The sequence below is a fragment of the Penicillium roqueforti genome, assembly GCF_015533775.1.
Source record: "Penicillium roqueforti strain LCP96 04111 chromosome Unknown scaffold_01, whole genome shotgun sequence".
Lineage (NCBI taxonomy): Eukaryota > Fungi > Ascomycota > Eurotiomycetes > Eurotiales > Aspergillaceae > Penicillium > Penicillium roqueforti.
This window is the reverse complement of record NW_024067565.1, coordinates 194017-216195: the sequence shown is the minus strand read 5'-3', so window position 1 is coordinate 216195 and position 22179 is coordinate 194017. Positions and strand designations below refer to the sequence as shown.

At 49.2% G+C, this 22179-nt stretch overlaps 7 protein-coding genes across 7 annotated transcripts; 5 read left to right on the top strand and 2 right to left on the bottom strand.

Annotated features, from left to right (window-relative positions):
- Nucleotides 1–842: 842 nt before the first annotated feature.
- Nucleotides 843–2368, top strand: LCP9604111_1259 (ferritin-like domain-containing protein; the record flags this gene model as incomplete). The annotated part of the gene is made up of 2 exons (XM_039076316.1): nucleotides 843–1073; nucleotides 1139–2368. The coding sequence occupies 2 exons, from the start codon at nucleotides 843–845 to the stop codon at nucleotides 2366–2368; spliced, it is 1461 nt and encodes a 486-aa protein (XP_038933807.1).
- Nucleotides 2369–2642: 274 nt separating this feature from the next.
- On the top strand, nucleotides 2643–3569 carry LCP9604111_1248 (uncharacterized protein; the record flags this gene model as incomplete). Its single annotated transcript, XM_039076205.1, has 1 exon — nucleotides 2643–3569. The coding sequence occupies one exon, from the start codon at nucleotides 2643–2645 to the stop codon at nucleotides 3567–3569; it is 927 nt and encodes a 308-aa protein (XP_038933796.1).
- Nucleotides 3570–4031: 462 nt separating this feature from the next.
- Nucleotides 4032–5614, top strand: LCP9604111_1237 (uncharacterized protein; the record flags this gene model as incomplete). The annotated part of the gene is made up of 5 exons (XM_039076094.1): nucleotides 4032–4269; nucleotides 4329–4532; nucleotides 4584–4810; nucleotides 4862–5124; nucleotides 5185–5614. The coding sequence occupies 5 exons, from the start codon at nucleotides 4032–4034 to the stop codon at nucleotides 5612–5614; spliced, it is 1362 nt and encodes a 453-aa protein (XP_038933785.1).
- Nucleotides 5615–7438: 1824 nt separating this feature from the next.
- Nucleotides 7439–9408, bottom strand: afeA (adenylate-forming enzyme AfeA; the record flags this gene model as incomplete). The annotated part of the gene is made up of 3 exons (XM_039075982.1): nucleotides 7439–7868; nucleotides 7928–9051; nucleotides 9166–9408. 3 exons carry the CDS (start codon nucleotides 9406–9408, stop codon nucleotides 7439–7441), a joined length of 1797 nt encoding a protein of 598 aa, XP_038933773.1.
- A 2348-nt stretch (nucleotides 9409–11756) lies between these two features.
- Nucleotides 11757–13232, top strand: LCP9604111_1214 (integral membrane protein TmpA; the record flags this gene model as incomplete). Its single annotated transcript, XM_039075871.1, has 1 exon — nucleotides 11757–13232. One exon carries the CDS (start codon nucleotides 11757–11759, stop codon nucleotides 13230–13232), a length of 1476 nt encoding a protein of 491 aa, XP_038933762.1.
- Nucleotides 13233–14939: 1707 nt separating this feature from the next.
- LCP9604111_1203 (hybrid sensor histidine kinase/response regulator) lies at nucleotides 14940–18903 on the top strand (the record flags this gene model as incomplete). The annotated part of the gene is made up of 7 exons (XM_039075760.1): nucleotides 14940–14992; nucleotides 15049–16173; nucleotides 16223–16954; nucleotides 17007–18056; nucleotides 18109–18403; nucleotides 18503–18617; nucleotides 18689–18903. The coding sequence occupies 7 exons, from the start codon at nucleotides 14940–14942 to the stop codon at nucleotides 18901–18903; spliced, it is 3585 nt and encodes a 1194-aa protein (XP_038933751.1).
- Nucleotides 18904–19780: 877 nt separating this feature from the next.
- LCP9604111_1192 (CAIB/BAIF family enzyme) lies at nucleotides 19781–21665 on the bottom strand (the record flags this gene model as incomplete). The annotated part of the gene is made up of 4 exons (XM_039075649.1): nucleotides 19781–20332; nucleotides 20388–20888; nucleotides 20942–21240; nucleotides 21299–21665. 4 exons carry the CDS (start codon nucleotides 21663–21665, stop codon nucleotides 19781–19783), a joined length of 1719 nt encoding a protein of 572 aa, XP_038933740.1.
- Between the last annotated feature and the right edge of the window lie 514 nt (nucleotides 21666–22179).

The window sequence follows — 22179 nt, the reverse complement described above, 5'->3', positions numbered from 1 at the left end:
GTACTTATAGAGTTGAGTTGATAAACTGCTCTGGCATTGTGTACTGCGACTTCCGGGCTATCTATATAGGAAAGACTGCCTCTCCATGGATTCCAGCGACAGAGCAATTCTATTTCTACCACTCTCATTGTTACATATTTATTTTGCTGATGGTTTAACTAAGAACCGTATAGCCTTTTCCCCTTGTTCCCTCAAACGCTATCCGGCATTGTCCGGTCGGATTCGATTTCCACCCCCACAGTTATCTCGAATTGTACGTTAGTCTGTTCAGGTCCATGGAATGTTGGCAGTGCGCCGATGTCGTCTGTTGCCGAGCATCCCGGGGATTGTTCTCTAAGTGGGGATTGCAGTATCTTGCAACTACTAAACTAGCCAAGTATACGAAGAACGTCCGCTCTGACGAGGATAAACACCATTCGGAATTCATCCCCGTTCAAAGCTACCCACATTTAGCTCTGAAGATGGTGTCTTCACCATTGTGTGATTTTCTAACGACCCTGACTTTGGATTGCCTTGGCTGGCGATGATATTGGCTAAAATAGCACTATATGTACTCTACGCAAGGTCCGTACCTATCCGGCTTTCCAACAATTACAACTGACCCAATGCTTTAATACCAGGGATAAAGGAGCTTCTTTTTCTGTCTTGGATTCAAGCGACTTTGACCTTCACCAGAGATGATCTGGAACAGTATCATTCTGTTGAGCCTATTGAGCTCACTGCCTTTCACGGCTGCTTCTCCAAAGAAACACCAAAATGGCGGAACTACAACCGCTGACTCGCCATTGCCGACTGCAAATGCATCGGCTTCAGCGCCGCCACTTCTAAGTTACAATAGCTCCATGCTGTATACACCGTTTACTGGAACACCGACGACCACATCTGCACTGACGGCTTCTTCAATCGGAACAAGCATCTCTCGCGGTGGGGTTGCACCCGGGGCGACATCATATCCCAGTGATGGAAATCTTTACCATGCCGAGCCTGCTCCATATGTCCCGGCTGGTGGTGTCGGGACCAACGGAAGCACGCCCGTCTACAACGCGAAAAGCGATTTCGACTACGAGTCTTTGGTATGTATCCGCACGAAATTGAGCGAAGCAATGTTCTGGTCCAGGAGCTAACCTGCAATAACCAGGCTCTGGCTCTATACCAGGAATGGATTGAGCTCGATCTCTTCCAAGAGGGACTCAGGCGTTTCGACGAGGCAGCCTTCCGAGCCGCCGGTTTGACCGCTGCGGACCGCGAGGTGATCGCATTCATGGCGCAGCAAGAGATAGGCCATGCCACTATGCTCAGCAATATCCTCGGAGCTCATGCCCCGAAGCAGTGCAACTATATCTACCCGTACACCAACGTCAAGGAGTTTATCGACTTCTGTCAGAAACTCACTCGCTGGGGGGAAGCTGGCGTATATGGGTTCTTGGCTCATCTTGACTCGCGCGAGGCGGCCACTCTCTTGACTCAGTCCATCACTACGGAAGCACGGCAGCAATTGATCTTCCGCCAGTTCGAGGGTCTCTTCCCGATGGTTGAATGGTTTGAAGTTGGCATACCGCAGTCTTGGGCTTGGACACTGCTGGCACCTTTCATCAGCTCTTGTCCTGAAAATCAGACCCGGGTGATTTGGCAAAATTTCCCAACGCTGATGGTGGTTAATCAGCCCGATCCGTGGAGTCCAGGGGCTTATCGCAACTTGCCCTCGGGTAATAACCGAACGACTGGGCATAACGCTACTGGGTACAATTTTACTTCGAGTGGCGATCAGATCTCAAGGCTCAACACGACTTCCGGGTTCAATCAGACTGCAGGGTTTATGTTCAATCAGACCACTGGAATCAACAATACTGTCGGACCAGGCGTCAGCATTCCCAAGTCAGCAAAAGGCTTCGGAAGATTCAACTCGTCTGGCTCAGCTAATGGCTGCGGCGCTGCTGTTAGTAAGGTTCGCCCAGTGCCTCTCTCGGCCCCGGGTCGGACGGTGTTATTGGAGTGGGATCTTCCTGGGAAGCAAATCGGTCCCAACAACAGCTACGTCACCACAACCCAGACGACAGCTGGTAGCGCAAAGTATGTTCTTTGGGTGTCGCAGCTGAACATTACTTATACCCCTCTGGAAATTGTCAATGGTACCAACAGCACCAACAGCACCAATAGTGCCAGCAGCTCCAATAGGACCAGCAGTACCACTGATGGCATTCGAGGATATACTACCCAGCCGAGCCTGGAAACCTACCAAGGTGACCCAGCTTTCAATGGTACCATCTTTATTGCCATTACAGACAGCAATCCGTACGTGAGTCCATTCAATCTGAGCTTGATTAACCCGCATGTGGTTGCCGGTCCAGCTCTATACCAGGCTGGTTGAATGAGTGGCCAGTCCATGTATTGAACGAGTGTGTCAAAGGGTGCAGAGAATTAATTAGCAACAATGATGAATTTAGAAAAGTTTGTTTTCATATCTATCCCAAGCCTGAGAAATATAACCTAGACCTATGAGCCAACTGGCGATCATCTTAGCTCACCTTAACCCCGATTGATGGGGCTTATCGCCGAGTCCTCAACCTCAATTTCTCCACGTCAGTGTTTGTTAACTCTTTTCCCCCCACCACTCATTGTCCCTCCATACCAGCCTGAGCAAGATGGAAACACCAAGGAATCGAAAGCAGCGTCGTGCAGCGGCTGGATCTTCTAAAAACGACGAACCCGAAATAGCGATGGCCCATCCCCATCGCAATGATCCGACCAAAAACAAACCAACAGTCGAGCGCACATTATATGACATCATCGCAGAGCGACAAGGCGCACTTCATCAAAGGGGAGGATCAATTCCAGCTTCGGTGGAAGGACAAGGCATACCGTCGCAGTCAGGGGGAACCCGATTCGTGACAGTCGACGCGTCTGGGCAATTGGTCGACACCGACGGCGACATCAGCAGCCATCTCTCATCCAATGCCTCCCAAAAGAAGACCAAGAATAGTCAACAGGGTACAAATGATAATACTGTCAAGAAATCCGACTCCGAATCGGAACCCGACAAACCTCTTCCGCCATTCCTCGACACAATCCTTCTTTCCATGCCTCTCACAACCCTCCACCTCACCCTAGGCTACCTCGCAGCCCACCAATACGCCGAAAGAATCGACCTGCCAAGTCTCTTGAAAGAATCCGTGACAACCGCCTTCCCTCTCCTCACTTTATTCGTCCACCTCGCACACGGTCATATCGTCTCCTTCACAAAGCGCAGCTCAAAGGATGCAAAGGCAGAGCCTGCTCCTATTTCTTTATTCCCATTGACAAGTGATAAATTCACATTTTCATTCTTACGAAAGCTGGTTTTCCCACCTGCTCCGCGGACTTTGGTCTTTCTTCCTCTTGCTCTGCTGCTGGGCGCGCATCTTATCGCTATCACGAATGGAGAGCCGTATTATGCGGTTATGAAGAAGGCGCCTGCTGTTGGGACTATTTGGATTTGGTGCATTCTGGAGTTGTCGGTTGGGGCAGCTGTTCTTGGGGCGCTGGCACCTTTGGTTTGGGGTGTGTGGTGGATGGGGTATGGTATTATTTGAGGCTGGGGATTAAGAGTATGGATATATTATAAATAATGGTTGTTGAGGAGGGGTCTGATTACTGATGAGAATCGGAAATGGAAATCTTAAGATAGGTTTCTTCGATCTATCTTAATTGTATAATGACAAAGCATCCATGAAGACATCCAGCATGAACCATAGCTCTTGGAGCGGTGAGAGAGATATGTAGAAGGTTAGATTCCTACAAACGATCGAGATCTAGCTAAATAGCTATGTGAAGCCTGGCAAACCAGGCAACGGCATGTGATCGGCACGTGGCCACCACAACAATATCTATACGAAAACAATCCAAGTTTATAAATCGAAATTTCGACCAGACAAGGTTTAGTGCCGGGAAGCTTAATTGTATGATCTTGCTCCTTCCTCCCCTCGACTCTTCTCTTTCTTTTCCTCATCCCGCTCGAATCTTCATTAAAACCTGGCCATATATCATCGATCAAAATGCAGACGGCCGGTCAAGTTCTTGCAAGTCCTTTGCCCCTCTTACGACAAGCCCGTGGCACGAGCCACCCGTCAGTCTCCACCGAGTGGCTACATCAAAGGTTCATCCACCAGTGGACTACATTCGACCAGGAGATACGATCAGCCCTCGCATCGCTGGACCTTAACTTCCAGATTGCCCACATCGACTCTCCTAGCGGCGAGGTATACCTGGTCGGAAATGAAATCGGCTTATCTGGTCGGTTCGTCAACAATGTCTGCGAGCCAGTTGCCAAGATTCTTGTGCGCGCCTCACAGCCGGCAATGGTGATGGGAGATATTCAAGCCTTGAAACTCCAACATCGGACGTTATCCCAGATGTATCCATAGGTGTGACTCTCAGCAACGACTCCCAAGCGCAGGTCAAGATAGTCGGCGAACTCAAGACCTACTGGACTGTCGCGCTCGATCGATTTTCTCCGTCTGACCCCGTGATTCTTCCGCAAATTTTACCCCATCTTGGTATGTGCAACTCATCCTAGCGCCATACTACTATCACTCACATATTTATAGGTCAACTCGTGGCGCAGATGAGGAAATTCGGGTTGCGCTACGGCTTTCTATCGACATACCGGGGGACAGTATTCGTCAAGCGGACAGCTGACTTCGCCTTCTGTGTCTCCCCACCGATTCGAGACCGGGATACGAATTTGTCTGTTCGGCAGTGTTTTGCGGGGTTCTGTATCCTTGCTGAACAGGGCCATGACTACATCGAGGGTTCAGACTTCAGGGCAGAGCGAGTAAGTTATATTCAAAGGGTGTTGGTATATTTCCGCTAACATGAATGTCAGCTTCGGGGTCAAGATGATCTTCAGGCTTCTCTCCGCCCTTCTGGGCTCAGAGACCATGCCATTGAGGGCAGTCTAGTGACCGGACTGAACGGGAACGTTACCCCGAATACAATCATTCTCGGCCACCAGGGAAGAGCGATTTCGATCTTAAACGTGTCCCGGAGAATTTCACCCCCTAGCCACACAGACAAGGCTCTCTTCGAGATTGAACACCAAGGAACACGCCATATCGTGAAGTGCTGGAGTCCCAGACAAGATCGGGCGTAAGTATATTTCCGATTGCTATTATCCTGGTCCTTATCTCACCATGTGTATTCGTCTAGGTCTAATGCGGAATGTGCTGTCTATGAGCGTCTGTCAGACTCACGACCTAGTGGTTACGATGTCTTCGCGAACATGATACTTGCTGGGAACATAATGTGCTCGAGTTTATTCCCTAACGGAAGGGCGCTTGTCCTCCCCTACAAGGATGGACAGATCCTCGCCCATGTCTGGGACGAACTTAGCAACCGCGAGCGAACCCACGTCCGTGAGGAATGTGAAAAGGCCATCCGCATTCTTCGGTCTCTGTCAATCTACGTGCCCGATGCTGGAAAACACAACGTTTTATATCAAAGGGAGACAGGAGCCGTGACCATGTTGGACTTCGAAACTGCTATGGAATGTCTCCAGTCAGAACATGTGCCTTATGTCGAGCTGCTGTCGCTGTTTGGGAACCCTACGATGATGCATGGACACACGACTAGTGGGTAGTCATGCCATATCATTCTGGTACCACGCTTGCTTTTACTTATGTATTATTATCTATGATTACCTCCGAACTCCTCACGTCTTTAAAGTTCGAGATAGCTTCTTGAACTGATAAATCAAAAGTTCTTGGAAATGCTAAAAGACTGCGTGGTGGCCACCAGTGCGCCATGATATGTTGCTCAACCTTGTCCGGACACTAGGGTTCCTAGAGGTCGAATCCCATTAATTTTGTCGCGAACGCTATCTTGAAACGCCCTATTCCCACTTTGGTTACACCCTCGATTATCCCTGTTCAGTTGTATTGTATCGAATCCAATGTTTCCCCCGATTATGTTGCCACTCCATTCTCGCAAGCGACCAATCCAAGCCGTCGTTTGCTGACACCTTTTAGTGTCCTGTCGCGGCCCTATCCGGGTGTCGCAACTTGACTAGTATGTCACCTGGAGATCTCTTGCGTATGGAGGGTTCTTCCACACGGAGGGTCTTCCATATGTAGTCTTCTTCCTTATGGAGCCCTCTTCCATACGGAGCCCTTTTCTGTCTGGGGAACTACTGCTTATGGAAATCATCTTTGGACACCGAGTGGTCTAGGGAGACCGAGGAGTCTGGGGGGACCAGCTAGTCTGAGTGGACCAAGTGGTCTAGAGCTTCTCCAAGGTGGAGTAAGGAGTAGTCGGGAACAAATCACACATTGGCTCCTCTGATCTATTGTTACTCCCTCGTTTTGTTTTCAAGCGGTACTTTGTGCGTGATTCCCTAGCTCGCTGTTAATCGCTCCTTGAAAAGTAATTGTATTGATTTGTTGATTTGATGATGCCCCTCTAGCACGCCGTTAGTTCCCGCAGGACTAGAGACTCCCGCAGGAGTGGCAGTATGACTATATAGAGAATTACCAGTTACAGTAACCATATTATGCGGCTTTCTGGGTCTTTATTATAAACGTGAGATCAAATAAGTCATATCTATGCTTTCAGGCAGAGCAGGGTATATAACTAGTTTATGCAACCTAATCGAGCATCAATAATTAACCTATTTAGCTCCGTCGATCCCCGCTTTAGTACCAAGGAACCTCCTTACAGGGAACCTTGGAACCGGGGTTCCAAGGTTCCACCCGTGGACGCCTGGGCCCTGCATAGTATTGGTGCGGATGCACTTCATCGTGGGATTTTCGAGATCGATCTCGGATTCGGATTCCGTTCGATCCAGCCCCACGTACTTTGTTGGACCTTGCATGTGCATAATGCGAACGCGACTGTCTCGGGCCATAAAATATATTAGGTAGTTGTTGTTTATACATCACATTTTTTCTGTGTACGGTTTTCGGATGCAAGCCGATATCAGGAACCGAGAGCTTGGCCTTGGCCTGGGACAGGGAAGTGGGGCTTGGAAGTGCGGTGTGGGAGGTACGGAGTAGTGACTCACTACAACATACATGCTGTGGCTCGGACTTTGGGGATCATCTAGGTTTTTTTCACCACTAGACATAAATTTATGTCTGAGAACTCGGGTTTTGTGTGATTTGTAAGGTTCAAATACAAATAGTTAGGTAGTACGATTTAGAGAATCCGATATCTGGGTAATGCTAAGATGAATAATTAAAGTCATTTAAAAACATCATAAGGAGGTTGAGTCTGGATCGTAAAAATCAACATGTAATAAGCACCCGAAAACAAACACAAACTAAATACACAAACCAAATATACAACGCCAGGTTCTAACCCAAACACCCTCCCTGTCTCATTCACCGCATTGCTTCACCGCTGAATGAGTGGGAACAACTTATATGCGCCATAGATAGTGCAAAATGCTATGCCCCGCTTTATTAATTCAAACCGCAACCCGCCCCTCAGGAATGAGACTAACAGGTGACATCTCTGGAGCGGGTAGTCCACGTCGAGCCGCAGTGACTGCAGCGGAGCGGTCACCATCGAATCGGGATAGCAGGGACGCCACCATCTCACGGTAGGTGTTCATCTGGGACAGCCTGAAGCGCTGGATCTTTCCACTTGCAGTGCGGGGGATCTCTTCCACGAATACAACACCTCCATCGAGGGCTTTGTATTTAGCCAGTTGCCGGCGTGCAAAGTTGTAAACTTGTTCGGCGGTTATGCGGCGCACAGATGGGTCACGAGACCGCACGATAAAGGCGCGGGGTACCTCGCCCACACCATCCTTGTTCACGCCTATCACAGCGGCATCAAGAATTCCTGGGTGTTGCAGGAGGATGCTTTCGACTTCAGCAGGGGCTACTTGCCATCTGTAAAATGATTAGTATGTGAAGTTGATGAGGGAACTGGGAATCGACGATGGACTTACCCTCGTACTTTGATAAGCTCCTTCGTCCGGCCAACAATGTAATATTGGCCCTGCTTGACGTACGCTACATCTCCCGTTCGGAACCATCCATGTGGCTCCAGTGCGTCTGTGCGACCTTTGTATCCAGTGAGCAGGCCTGGTCCGCGCACGTACAATTCACCCGAGCAGCAATCGCCTTGCACGATTTTGCCATCCTGGTCCAACAAGCGGGCTTCATATCCGGCAATACGAGTGCCGATACTTCCAGGGTCACCCTGCTGGCCCCAGCGGGTCTGGAATATCACACCGACCTCGGTCATTCCCCAGATCTGGCAAGCATATCCCATAGGGTTGATATGGCGGCGGAACTGTAGCATGGAATGGCCGTCAATAGGAGCGCCAGCAACACCAACATAGCGCAGCGACGACAGTTGGTCGCCGATGGGTACGGGCGACTGGTTGATAGAGTGAATGATAGCCGGGACAAGGTAAGTCTCAGAGATCTGGTACTTGTGGACAGCAGCCAGGAATTCATTGATCTCGAAGCGTGGCAGGACAAATAGGGGGTGTCCGTAGCGGACAGGGAAGATATGTGTCCAGAGTGCGCCAAACAAATGGAACATGGGCAGCGAGATCAGCCGGCTAACTGGGTGTGGCACTTCATAGTAAATGGAGCGGTGCTGTGAGACAAGCGCATAGTGGGACAAGATGGCTGCTTTGGGCAGTCCGCCTGTCCCGCTGGTCGGGTACATGGCTGCAGGCGTGGCTTGTGCGACGATAGGGTCGGCGAATTTCAACCAGTCGCTTTCGCCGAAGCAGAGTAAATTCGCGAAGCTGTTGTGACGCGCGTCGCCACTCATGGCGCAGAACTGTCCTGCTGGTGAATATCCTAGTTCGGACCACAGGAATAGTTGTGCGCAGTGGTCGATGGCTCGGTCATCGACGAGGCAGACCTGCGCTGGATGGATGCCACGGGCCGCGGAGACGTCGAGGATGGAGGGGAGGGCATCGCGGGTTGTGAGGATCAGTTTGGGCTCAGCGAGACTGAGGATATGATCGAGTTCTTGGGGGTGGCTCCGGGGGTTTGATCCCATATAGACACCACCGGCGCCAATGATACCGAAGAAGAGTGCGGGATACAGTATCTGCATATGACAGGCCCGAGTCAGCATTGCTTCTTTTATTTTCCGAGAATCTTCAGTCCAATATTGAACTTCCGACTTCAAGGATGTTCTTTTCTTTGTGCTTCTTTCACTTACGCTGTTTCCCAGGTGTACTAATACACAGTCCCCTGGCTGGACATTGTGGGCTTTCAACCCAGCGATCAAGGTCCGGACTAGTTGTCGGAATTGGGCCGCTGTAAATGACCGGGACGGATCCTCGGCATCAATAAACAGCGGTTGGTTCTGGTTGTATGGCTTTGGACCATCGAAAGTGAAACTCAGCAAGTCCGAGTAGACCTGGGAGGGCATATTGTTCAAAGCCATAGATGTGTAACCCATTTTGGTAGGATTAGAAGTAATATAAGAGGTGTAGTATATAATGAATCCAGATGGAAATCCCTGGGGGTTATATAGGTAAATGTATATTTTCCATTTTGCTTTCTCTTTGATTTGAATTTACCTTGACATCTCCTCTGCCCCCCGGCCTGTTCCACCTTGTTCCAGGATTTGGAATACATGGCTTATGTAATGAGGTTTAGTCTCCACTGCGTCAACTGTAAGGTGAACTCTTTACTATACGAGATAGACGTAAATCAGACCTCAAAAACAAGGAGCTGAAAAAGCTGAACCTCCAGAGCAAGGAATCAAAAGTGTAAAGCCAATCACACTATGTCATCGCAAAATCGGATCACAACACTATGGAGTACATAGGGTACGGTGTACTATATCGTGTCTCCACCAGGCGTGCTTAGCGCCATCCGGTGTGGCGGGTTCAAAATCCAATAAATAGATCGAAAATAATTAAATTTGCTTGTCACTAATTCGCTAGCCCTTGGGAGCTGAGCCACACCATCAGATCACCCTTTCGTCCGTGTCCCCATGTTGACTGACGGTTTCCCTTGCCTTGCGTGAGATATAGTTTGGAAATGTGTTCATAGAGATCGACCGGATCGTGAGATATGCTCCAAACTCTAATCCGATGAACTCACATTCCCTTCTTAGGGCCATCTAAACTGTTTCTTCAGGTCGCCCACGAGCTTAGGCAGGGGTGTGCTACATCCCGCTGTTCCGCCGGTTCGATTCCCCTTGAATATTCTTCAGGCTAATCTAACCCCTGCTGCCACATCAGAGGCGTGGTCCGTTCCCCGCTCCTGTCATTCATCGCTGACGTCCCGTGAAGGGATGCACTCTCCTTCCACTCCCACCCGTTGTTATGGGCCCAATATTGCAATGGATGCCCAAGACCTGCAGCTGATATTCAGTGGAGACCGTCGGTATATTGTTGCCTTGGCTGTGGGGTCATGGACTTTGAATCTGAGGACGGTTTCTTTCCCGGATTCCAGATCCAGATCGACTAGCGAAATATCGGCTAACGAAACCGTGCTCCACACCCATCTAGGTTATGTACTGCACCCGTGCATCGCTGCCAGTACCTCGGCGTTGGGTAAGGATCAGCATACAACTCCGCCGTGCGAGTCAGATAACGGAGGGGTGGTCATGGCACCTAGCCGAACACCCTCAGCTGCATCATGATCGACCGCGCAGACGTAGCGTTGAAAACAAAAATCGCCAAAAAAAATAAAAAGCAAAAAAAACAAAAAAACAAAAAAACATGAACTGCCTTATCATCCGACGGGTTATTGCATTAACTCATGGCACGATTCAGCCACACCTCTATAGATCCACATTAGCCTTGTTGATGCCGCGGTACAAAGGAATTGTGGCTAGTCAACGCTATCCCTATGCTGCAGATCGTCTCTTTTATTGAAGGCTTTCTTGACCGTATGATCAGGTGCACTGGCCATCATGTCCAGCGCTTGCATCCCATCAGGACTAGTGAAGTCGACCCTGGTCCGGTTGCACTTGGTCCGTGACGGTGTTTGGGCGCATCTCGCCTTGACTGGTCCTCGGTTTGGTTATTGTGGAGATATCGACTGGGAATTAGGTTGCATCGCACCTCAATGAGCGCATTATTTGATCTCCCTTTCCGGTTCATCCCCGAAAGGGAGATCCACCCCCTCTTGATGGAGGATCGGACAAGGTTCTGACAGGCTGCGTGGAGTCTTTCAGGTATTGCGTCAGACACTTTCCCGAGGTGTGTGTGAAGCTGAAAGCAAGGGAGTAGGATGGTTCTTTGATGCTGATTGGCAACAAAGACTTGCAATAGTGTGAATCCTGGACCCCGAGGTGATAGTGTCATACACCGAGAGGGGAACAACAACCGAATGGGGAAAAAATGGCCAAATAATGGGATCATATGCAATGAATGCCTCATTTTCAGAGCCAAACTCAAAAGAGAGAACGATTGATGGCCGAATAGACCCGAACAGATGCGAAAGGGTGTTACCGTTCGCGGTGATGCCTGGTGACGCCCAAAATGGAAAGACAAACTCGATTGGGAAAGAAGGACGTGAAAGTCGCCATGCAGAAGGGGTGTGAGGCTGATCTTGGTGGATATTGGTAGAGAGAGGAGAAAAAACAAAGGTCTTGGTTGAAGTGATTCACTTCAAAATGGAGGACTCGCCCTGGTTGGGTTGTCAACTATTTCTTTCAGTCTCTTTCACTTCAAGGAATCCCTGGCTTGATTAGTTCATCACAACTTCCAGTCATCTTTTGAACTTTTTATATGAGCCAGTGTGATACCTCGGGAACCCATCATAGTTATGTCAGAGAAAACCCCCATCACTATGCCTCCAAAGGTGGTCGTTGCACGACACACACCGACTGTGAGCGAGGCGACTCTCATCAATGAATACAAAATCGATGAAAAGTGCTCTTCCAAGGGAGCCGAATCCGTACACTTCGATATCGCAAAGGAGATCGATGTGGAGGCACAGACCCAGCGCAAACCCAAGTTATTTGCATCTACCCGATATGCCATCCTCACACTATACCGGCGTCTGTTCACGCTAGTGTTCTGCGCAAACGTTGCAATGTTTGTGTATATCATGAGCACTGAACAGAAACTCCTGGCCTTGGTCAATGCCACAGCCGCCAATTTGCTTGCCTGTGGCCTGGCCCGCCAGCCACTGGTGGTCAATGCTATATTCGTCATCGTATGTTCGATGCCGCGCTCAGCGCCGCTTCTCCTCCGTCGGATCGCCGCAAAAGTCTACCACTATGGCGGTGTCCATAGCGGCTGTGGAGTCGCTGCCCTCGTGTGGTACGTGGGATTCGTGGGCGTGATGTCCCACCAGTACTGGAAGCCATCAGCTGATGGTTCGGACATTGGTATTTCAGCAGCACCGGTTGCGTTAGCTTATGTCATATTGGTCCTGTTGCTGGCGATCATCGTGGTGTCCCACCCCGCATTCCGAATGAAACGGCATGATTATTTCGAACTCACTCACCGTTTTTCGGGGTGGCTGGTCGTGGCCTTGTTTGTCGCCCTGCTGATCGTCTTCTCTCGAAACGCTAGCCAGTCCACGGGCCAACCACTTGGAACATTCATCATCGAGCTGCCAGCATTCTGGTTCTTGATGCTCACTGTAGCAGCCATTATCCAGCCTTGGCTGTTCCTTCGGAAGGTCGCAGTGCGGGCCGAGCCACTCTCGACTCACGCCACCCGCTTGCATTTCGACCATGCTATTACCACCTTTGGAAAGGGCATCCAACTAGCCAAGCACCCGCTTCGGGATTGGCATGGGTTTGCCACTTTCCCAGACCCCACACCCGCAGGCGTCCACGGCAACCCAAGCTTCTCTTCGTTGGTGTCCAAAGCTGGTGATTGGACTGCAGAAACAATTCAGAACCCGCCTACTCACCTCTGGAAGCGCGGAGTGTTGATCTATGGCTTTGCATATGCCATGCGTGTTTTCCGGAGAGTGATAGTTGTCACTACCGGATCGGGCATCGGACCCTGTCTGTCATTCCTCGGTGATGACAACCGACCCGCACTGCGTGTGCTTTGGCAAACTCGTGCTCCTCAGAAGACCTACGGCGATAGGATCATGCATCTAGTCCACAAAATGGATTCAGCCCCTATCATCCTAGACACCAATAAGTGTGGCCGTATGGACATGGTTCCCATCATCCTGCAGCAGATCAAGGACTTCCAGGCTGAAGCGGTGTGCGTGATCAGTAACCCTGTGCTGACGGCGCGAATTGTCTATGAGCTTGAATGTCGAGGAACCCCGGCATTTGGCCCGATTTTTGATTCCTGATTGGTATTATGCTTGTCTGTCTTCGGACTGTACATACCTAATTTCCGTTTCTTGTTTTCTTCTCTTTGGCCCCTTTTTGTTTGTGGTGTGTGTGTTTTTGCTTCTCATCTAGGAGCTTGTATCTTTTGAGCATCTTGCGATATATCCTCTCCGGCTCGTGGCGTTTATTAGCGAGATCCTTTTTTGTTTCTTTTTTGATACTTTCGAAGGGATGTTGAATTGAAAGCTTTATTCAGGGGGACCCTGTTTGTGTACATATGTCGGCGCTTCTGGGGGAATTTGGAATCGCACGCTATGAACCTGCTGGTACCCGCTCAGCAGTTTCTCCTTAAGCAACCTATAGGAAGCAACTATGGCAAGATTTACCCCTATGAAAGAAAACACTGATGTGCGTGATAGCCGTACAATTCCAAATACATACTGACCTTCTCCACCCATAGTGGGGACATGCTGACATCAAGCAGTTAGATTTGTCTGGTTTAGTCTATTTTCGTGCTTCAAGTTGATCTAGTCTGGGTTGTATCTCATGCATATTCTCGCATAGAGACAAATCCCTCAGTATAACTGTCTTGTATTTCCACCTCTGCGGGGGTATATATTTCCGGACATACTTTATGAAGTACAAGAGGCCGGATATATATATGGAATCAAATACCCGATACCCAAACCCGCATCCAAATCCTAATTGCAATTCCAATTATCCCAAGAACTAAAAAGAAACTCAACCTCTAACGGTTACACAAAGCCACCACATGTCCGAACTATGCAAGGTCAGCACGGCCCAAACCAGCACATGCCTGGCCATATCCAGTTCCTGTAGGAAATCTAGCCAACCTAGCCAACTATGCAAATCAGCGTATCTCGAAGCTGATTGGATGGGACGCATTGCCATAAACCTTGGAAGATGATTCGCCACATAAAAAGAAAAGCTACACACTCCACGCTAAACTACTTCGGGTATGTATGTCTACCGCTGGCCGCAATTTCAACCAGCCTGTGTAAATTTACACCTATAATATGACCTATTAAGCTACAACTAGTATCAAATACCGGTCGCATTTGATTAATTAGATACTCTCTACCATCTCGAATTTCAATGATGTTTTTCAAATCAGATTATCTCTATTAGTGGTGGAGTCATTAATCATCGAAGGTTGTCTCCAAGGTTTCATAGATTGGGTCGGCTATTTTTGCCATCTAGAAAAATTATGAATGGAGAGGCGATACCTATAAAAAGAGGATGCAAAAAGACAAATGAAAAGAGTAAAACGAGGAAAAACACCGTTATTCTTATTCATCTAAATAGCTTAATGGTGATATGTCGAACACCACGGTGGAGATATCACGGGTACTCTAGTGGAATGTCACTGGTACAATATATCACCCCAGTACGCCACTTCAGCTTCTGCGTATACATTTGAATACACTTGAGTACCTAGTATACCTAGATACCTGTATGTAGATGTCCCTAGAATGAATATAGCCTCAATCAATACAGTTATAATGGAATATTCTAGCCCAAGCCCCCATAAATATCTCTTACCGAGAGGCCTAAGCCCCACCACAGACGTAGCGTAGGGATTTCCCTAAAACAGGTTTCGTAAACCCGTTTTCTTTTCTTATTCCGACAACATATGTGCCATGAGAACTTCCTAACTTCAGTCTTATGTCGAAGTGACCAGCTATAGATCAGCTGGCCCATCTGCAATGGGTCAGCCAGGAAATGATGTCGAGCAAGAGAGAATCCGGGATTTATCAAAGTTTGTGATTCCCCGCCCGATTGCGATCTCTACTAACGTTTCCTCAACCTCTATAGGTATTATTGTACTTTTGATCAGCCAGTCTCTACAAGCGCAGACCCGGATCAACATGACATCTCACAGGACTTAACATCCCCTCGCCTTTCAAATGATACCACCCTGACTGCATTGACACAACTGGGTGTCTATCGCTTTGGATGCAATCGGTCTTTTGTTTCAATCATCGACGGAGAAAATCAGCATGTCATTTCAGAGGCAACCGCGTCGATCTCTCTTCGAAACAAAAATCTTCATCGCGCGGATGATGGTATATTCCTGGGTGTCAATACACTGGACTTGCAATGGGGAGTGTGTCCCCACGCCATTCGACTTTTCACTGGACAAGATACTTCCCAGATACTAGACACGGAGAATATAACGGCCAACCAGACACGCAACATCATCCGCGATTTCACCAAGGAGGATTTCTACAAAGATCGCCCGTATGTCCTTGGCTGGCCGTTCTTTCGGTTCTACGCCGAGGTGCCATTGTACAGCCCTTCCGGGTTCGTACTAGGTTCATATTGTGTAGTGGACAACAAGCCTCGAACGAAATTTGGAGACGAGGATGTGGCTGCTCTTCGGGAGATTGCCGACTCAATCTCAAACCACCTTGAAAATGCGCGGATCGTTCAATATCATCGTCGTTCGGAGAACTTGGTCAAAGGATTGACAAACTTCGTCAAAAGTCATTCGAAATTTGACCCTACTGGCTCTTCCACTCAAGGTCAGATTGAAGCATCTGCGAAGAAACTGAATTCTGAAGATCTGGGGTCAATAACCACCCGAAGCGATGTGGGTGGAACGATCGTTTCTTTGCCTACGGAAAAGGATATTAGTGTCTATTCACCGCTTGATCAAGGTTCGTCTACCAGCCTCAATGGAAAAGAAGCGTCGATCTTTTCTCAAAATATGCCTTCCGTGTCAAACTATACACAGCCATCATCGCTTTCTCGAACCTCGGACCGAGACGAACCGCTATCATCTTCCGTGGAAGGACCCCCGGAATCATTAGCGCCAGCCAATGTGTCTATCACTGAACGCATAGCTGCGATTTTTGCCCGTGCCAGTCTCCTACTGAAAGAGTCTTTGGATCTGGACGCCGTGGTCTTTCTTGATGCCCACCGAAATGACCCGCAATTGTTAGTCACTCTTTCTTTGGGTCATTGACAGTTTCTAACTCTATTTTAGCGAATTTTCTGGACGGCATGATGATTGGGATGCCTTGCCGGAGTTTGCGACAGATGCCCCCACCGCGCCTACTAGCCCTTGGGATCTTCCTAATCCAAATCCGCCCAAAGATCCAGAAAAATATTGTGGCTCTTTGGGTCAGGCTATAAGCTGCAAACCAACTAAGAGCAACCTTGAGTCCAAACGCCCGGTCACATTGACTGAAGAGTTGCTGCATTCGTTGATTACACACTTCCCAGATGGCCACATATTCAACATAGACAGCAGGAGCAATCCGGCCAGCCCCATTGATTCTGTATGTGGAAATCCAGAGACTTCCGATCCCAATTTTGAGAACTTTGAGCAGATTTCCCATCGTCTAGCTCATCAGCTCCCTGGAGCCAAGAGTGTGCTTTTCTATCCTCTATGGGATTGGAACAAATCGCGATGGCTCGCAGGTACACTAGCATGGGTAAACGGAAGTCATCGTCCTTTAGGCATAGAAGACCTACACTACTTTAAGGCTTTTGGAGATTCTATGATCTCTGAAGTATCCCGGATACACTGGACCGCCAGTGAGAACTCGAAATTTGACTTTGTAACTTCTATTAGTCACGAGCTTCGCTCCCCACTACATGGCATCCTCGCGAGCGCAGAGTTGCTACATGATATTCCGCTTCAGACTGCGCACCGTGATATGGTTAACATGATCTCAACATCGGGACTGACCTTGCTGGACACAATAGATCACCTGTAGGTTTCACTCGCAGTCCATCGGGCGAGGCCTTTTACTGACGAATACAAGGCTGGATTACTGTAAAATCAACAACTTGGCAACCACGCAAAGTCTCAGCGTGACCAACACTGAGGATTCTGGAACAAGCTTAGTTTCCGACTTCAATCTCGGTTCCTTGGTTGAAGAAGTCGCTGTTATACTCCATACCAGCCGAAAGGCACCCGCGCCTGTGTCGTCTCTTGCGAGTGAAATAGCTACTGCTACCTCGTCCTCGCAATCCGCCTCTCATATTACTCAAGGTACCGATGAATTGTCAGTGGTAGTAAACATCGAGCAGTCCAGGTCCTGGATTATCCAATCAGTCGCTGGTGCCTGGAGGAGAATAGTCATGAACCTCCTCGGTAACGCAATGAAATGGACACAGACCGGCCTCGTCGAGGTATCATTGTCACAAACCGCAACTCAAACTCAAGCAGAACCTCACATTGTCCACCTCCGTGTCACAGACACGGGCCAAGGAATTTCACAGGACTTTCTCAGAAACTCCGCGTTCTCTCCATTCGCCCAGGAAGACGCTCTATCAGAAGGCGTCGGGCTTGGACTCAGCGTCGTGCGTAAGCTAGTGACCTTTCTGGGTGGTCACCTCAAAGTGAAGAGCGAAACCGGTGTTGGTACCCAGGTCGATGTTTACATCCCCGTACGGCGTCCGAGGAACCTTCTCCCTACCAAGCCATTCGACGATGCTTCCTCTCCGGAGGTGCAAAGACACAAGGACACTATGAAGGCATGCCTCATTGGGTTCAGTGGCTGTCCTGACTTGACGGAGGAGCCCACTGGCATTCTGAGCTCCGATGCGAAACGAAAGCTTTCTATTCAGAGTACTCTCGCCAATGTTTTGGGGGTACAACTGGGATGGCATGTCGCACTAGCAGAGTCACTCGAGAAGGGAGAGGGTGATATCGCGGTTATCGAGGAGGCAAAGTTCAACGCTAGGTTGAATGACCAATCACCCTCGACCATGAATACCGGCCATGACTTCAAATTCTTCATTGTCTTGGGCAGCACGACATCATCACTAAGCTACTCTCTTGCTCCGAATGCTATCCTGATGTCACAGCCGTACGTCCAGAAGCTACCCCCTTTTGCGGTACTGAGCTAACTTTTGATGCAGATACGGACCTCAGAAAATCTATGAAACAGCTCAAAAAATAGTGCATCTGCACAATTTACAACCTCAAATACGCGGCCCTGAACCTCCAATTACCGTTCCACCAAAAACCCATGAAATTCTTCTGTCAGAACCTACCCCGTCGACCCTACCAGAAATACCGGAAGGTCTTCCACAACAGCCTCCAGTTGAACTGGTCTGTCAGAGTAGTCCTATCGGAGGCTCTCCGATAAGATCGAACGATCAACCGAACGATATGCATGTTCTAATTGTAGATGACAATGACATCAATCTCCGGGTATGTTATCTCACTGCAAACTCGATTACGCAGAATTTACCCTTTCTTTTCTGTATATCGGTTGCCTCCATTAATTCCTTGTGTCTGACTTACAACCAGATATTGGCTACGCTCATGCGAAAACTTGGATGTAGTTACGACACAGCTTCTAATGGACTGATTGCATTGGAACTTGTTGAAAGTTCAAGTCGAAGATACGATTTGATATTGATGGGTTCGTCTACTACTCTGCTAAACACCCCTCCCTCATCCCGAAAATACTAACTGGGTGGTTGCTAATTCTAGACTTATCAATGCCTATAATGGATGGTCTGGTTTCAACCAGTAAGATCCGACAACACGAAAAAGATCACGGTCTCCAACCCTCTCGCATCATGGCTGTCACAGGAGTCGCTTCAGCTACCATGCAACAGGCGGCAGTGATCGCAGGTGTCGACGAGTACTTGATCAAACCTCTCTCTCTTCGTAAGCTGAAGAAGCTTATCGAACCCACATTATAACGGATACCCTCTCCTGTGAATATACAAATTTCACCTCCGACAATTTCCCGGAGGCTGTCTAAAGATTCGCGATCAGCGTTAGCCATGTCGTGAATCGTGATACTATAGCATACGCCCAAGAGCAAGAAAATGAACAGCTCGATTGTACCTCATCCTTGACTAACAGCACATATTCACATTCATAGTTCCCCTCATCAATACCATAAACCAAATGCCGCTGTCTAATTCCCTATTTATCTAAAACCAAAGCCCTAGAAACACTCGTATACAACACAACCCACATAACCTTATCCTTATTCGCCATGCAAGGATTCATATGACCAATCCTCTCCCTAGCCCACGCAATCCCACCTCTTAAGACTCTCAGCCAACAAATGCAGCGTCATCTGTACACCATCAAATCCACAGTCTCGGAGGTCGTCATACACACCAAGACAATCGACCAGCCACAGGCCATTCAGAATGATTACAGCTGTGCCGCTGAGAGTCGTCAGCTCGGCGCAGCTCATACGCCAGACAGGTGGGATTGTTGTGCTTATGTAGGCGCAACGCATTGCGAGACCGGCTGGTCTAGCACCGTTTGTTAGTGAGGTTTGCTTTTTTGACACACTCTCGACTAACTACTTTGGGTATGTCTACCGTTGGCCGCAATTTCCAACCAGCCTGTGAAGCTATTTAAATTAATAATGATGAATCATGCGGGGATCTATGTCGCATATAAGCCTAATTTCTTCGATTGGGTCAGACCGAGCCTCCTGTCAGAGATTCTGGTTTCTCGAGGTAATTTGTAGATGGTGTTCAATTGCGATCTACGTACAGGAAGTGCATATCCCGTATTCAAAGGCTAAAAAAGAAAAGGAAGACAGTGCGGAAACGACTAGCATTTCTTCACATCTGTCTCCTTGACGCTAAACTCCTCCCATGAAGCTCGGTCAAATCCGTTCGGACGACTAGACCGCACAAACTGATTATCCACCCCGCCAATTACTACCACTGGCTTCACAATCTCGATATCCGCACCATATGCGCGCGATGTCCATAACTCTGTCAATGGCTTGCGACCTTCCGACTCAGAACCGGCAGGCTTGTACAAGTGCGGGAATCGCTCCTGCATGCCCTTCAGCACGGTCGACGAGATGCGGTCAACACTGTCGCAGTGACGCAACTTGAAGAACTCAGGCGGTTGCACCTTACGAAGCTCCTCCTGCACATCAGCGGGGTATTGGCCCATTGCAAAGAGGAGAAGGTCGTAGTGCATGAGCGAAGCTTTGCCGTGGTAGGAGCCACCGGTCTTCGCGCGGTGATAGAGACCAGTCAGCGCGGCGATGGCGCCCATGCAGCCTGTGCCGTAGTCGGAGATGGGGTAAGGAGGTACAACGGGTGTTGAGAGGCCCATGAACTGGCCTTGGGCCCAGGCGATTCCAGTCACCTGTAGCCGAGGTCAGTTTTGATCTGGACAGTAGAGACAGTATGTGATAACTTACGCAATCTGCGATCTGCTGCCATCCAGCGCGGCCAGCCCACTCGCCCTCGTATCCGAAGCAGTTCTCATTCACGTAAACAATGCCTTTGCCGCGCTTCTTGGCCAACGCAGCCATGGCCTCTGCTCCGTAGCCAAGCTTATCTAGTGCTCCGGGACGGTAGCCGTCTACGATGACATCCACGTCATCCAGGAGCTTCTCAAACTCCTTTCGTCCAGCCTCGCTCTTCAAATCAAGATCTGCTGCAATCTTGCCCATGTTACCATCGACTTGGAAAAACGGCACATCGGAAAGGTTTGGGCTGGTTATCTTCAAAACATCGGCACCATATTCGGCTAGAATGCGGGTAATAGTCGGGCCTGCGATGATACGGCAGAGCTCCAGTACTTTGATGCCCTCGAGGATCTTCTTGCTGCCGTTGCGTCTAGCTGGGAAAGGAGTTGGAGGAAGATCACCAGGCAATTTGCTGACTTTCCATGCAGGCTCTTGGACATTAAGTTTTCCCTGTCGAATGATCAGCTTGCTTGTTGCGGTCGGATACAGCATGCAACACTTACATGGGGAGTCTTGATAAAGTCCTCATGTTTGTAAGCAGTCACACCGGCCTGGCGTTTCTCTTTGTTCATATCTTCAAGCTCCGCAGCTGTGTATTGCTGTACTTTGCTCTCGATGACCTTGATGATTTCTTCATAATCAGTCAGGTCTGGTCGTTGGCCCTCGAGCCCAATCATGTTCAAGGTGGTTGTAGCCTCCAGAGAGCCATGGATATGGAAGTATTCGCCTGGGTTCTTAGTCTTGTAAAGATTCGCCGACATACGTCGGTAGCCGTTGGATTGGGCAGCCAGCAAATCCGTGTCTGTTACAGTCAATATTGTTTTGTCATCCCATATATCAGTCTCTACAGAAATACATACTCTTCAGCTTTGTTTTCACAGCTGGGTCCAATTTTGACAGACCATCAACCTTTGCCATGTACGCTTGGCATCCAAAGGCAGTGGCAGCTTCGAGGTTGACTTGAATGCCCCGAGGTTCCTCACCAGCACCGAAGCGCAGGTCGGCAATGGCCGCAGCCACGGAACCTTCGATACCCTTCAGGGCAGCGAGAGTCTCGGTCTCTTTAAAGGGAATTGGGAAGTAGATTTCATTATGACTGGTAGAGAACGAAACGCGGTCTTTGTTCGCAAGAACCTCGGGTGGTAAGTCGAAGCGTTCCGACTGGTCACACAGCGCAGAGAAGATGCGACTGGTCTCAAGGACCGGGGAGTACGCGCTGGGTGGCATGTTGCTTCTTTCTCTCTGCGTAGATACTTGCACTTGGATGTTGGTCGAATGGAGATTCACAGCGATTTGATATCGGATGAACGCGTCGTGGTTGCCACGTGAGATTTAGGTGGAAAGCACAGATGCGCGGAAGCTTTGTGGGGAAATGAAATAAGAGCAGGCTATATAAGCTTGGGAAGGTCCATGACGACCTCTGATAATCGGGTCCCGAGAGTTTGGCCGTCGGGTGGCCACACCCGCCCCATTAGCCGTCGGCTTACATTTATATTAGGATTCAAGTACTACGACTTGCCGGCGATGATAATAGATATATGTTGCTTTTATTCCAAGTATTTCTGTCCACTGCTTGAGCTTCGGATTGTCCCAAAGACAGCAGATATAAGACACGTCGAAATGTCAAGCTATGCAACCCCGCGGGGGGGGGGGGGGGGGGGGGGGGGGGGGGGGGGGGGGGGGGGGGGGGGGGGGGGGGGGGGGGGGGGGGGGGGGGGGGGGGGGGGGGGGGGGGGGGGGC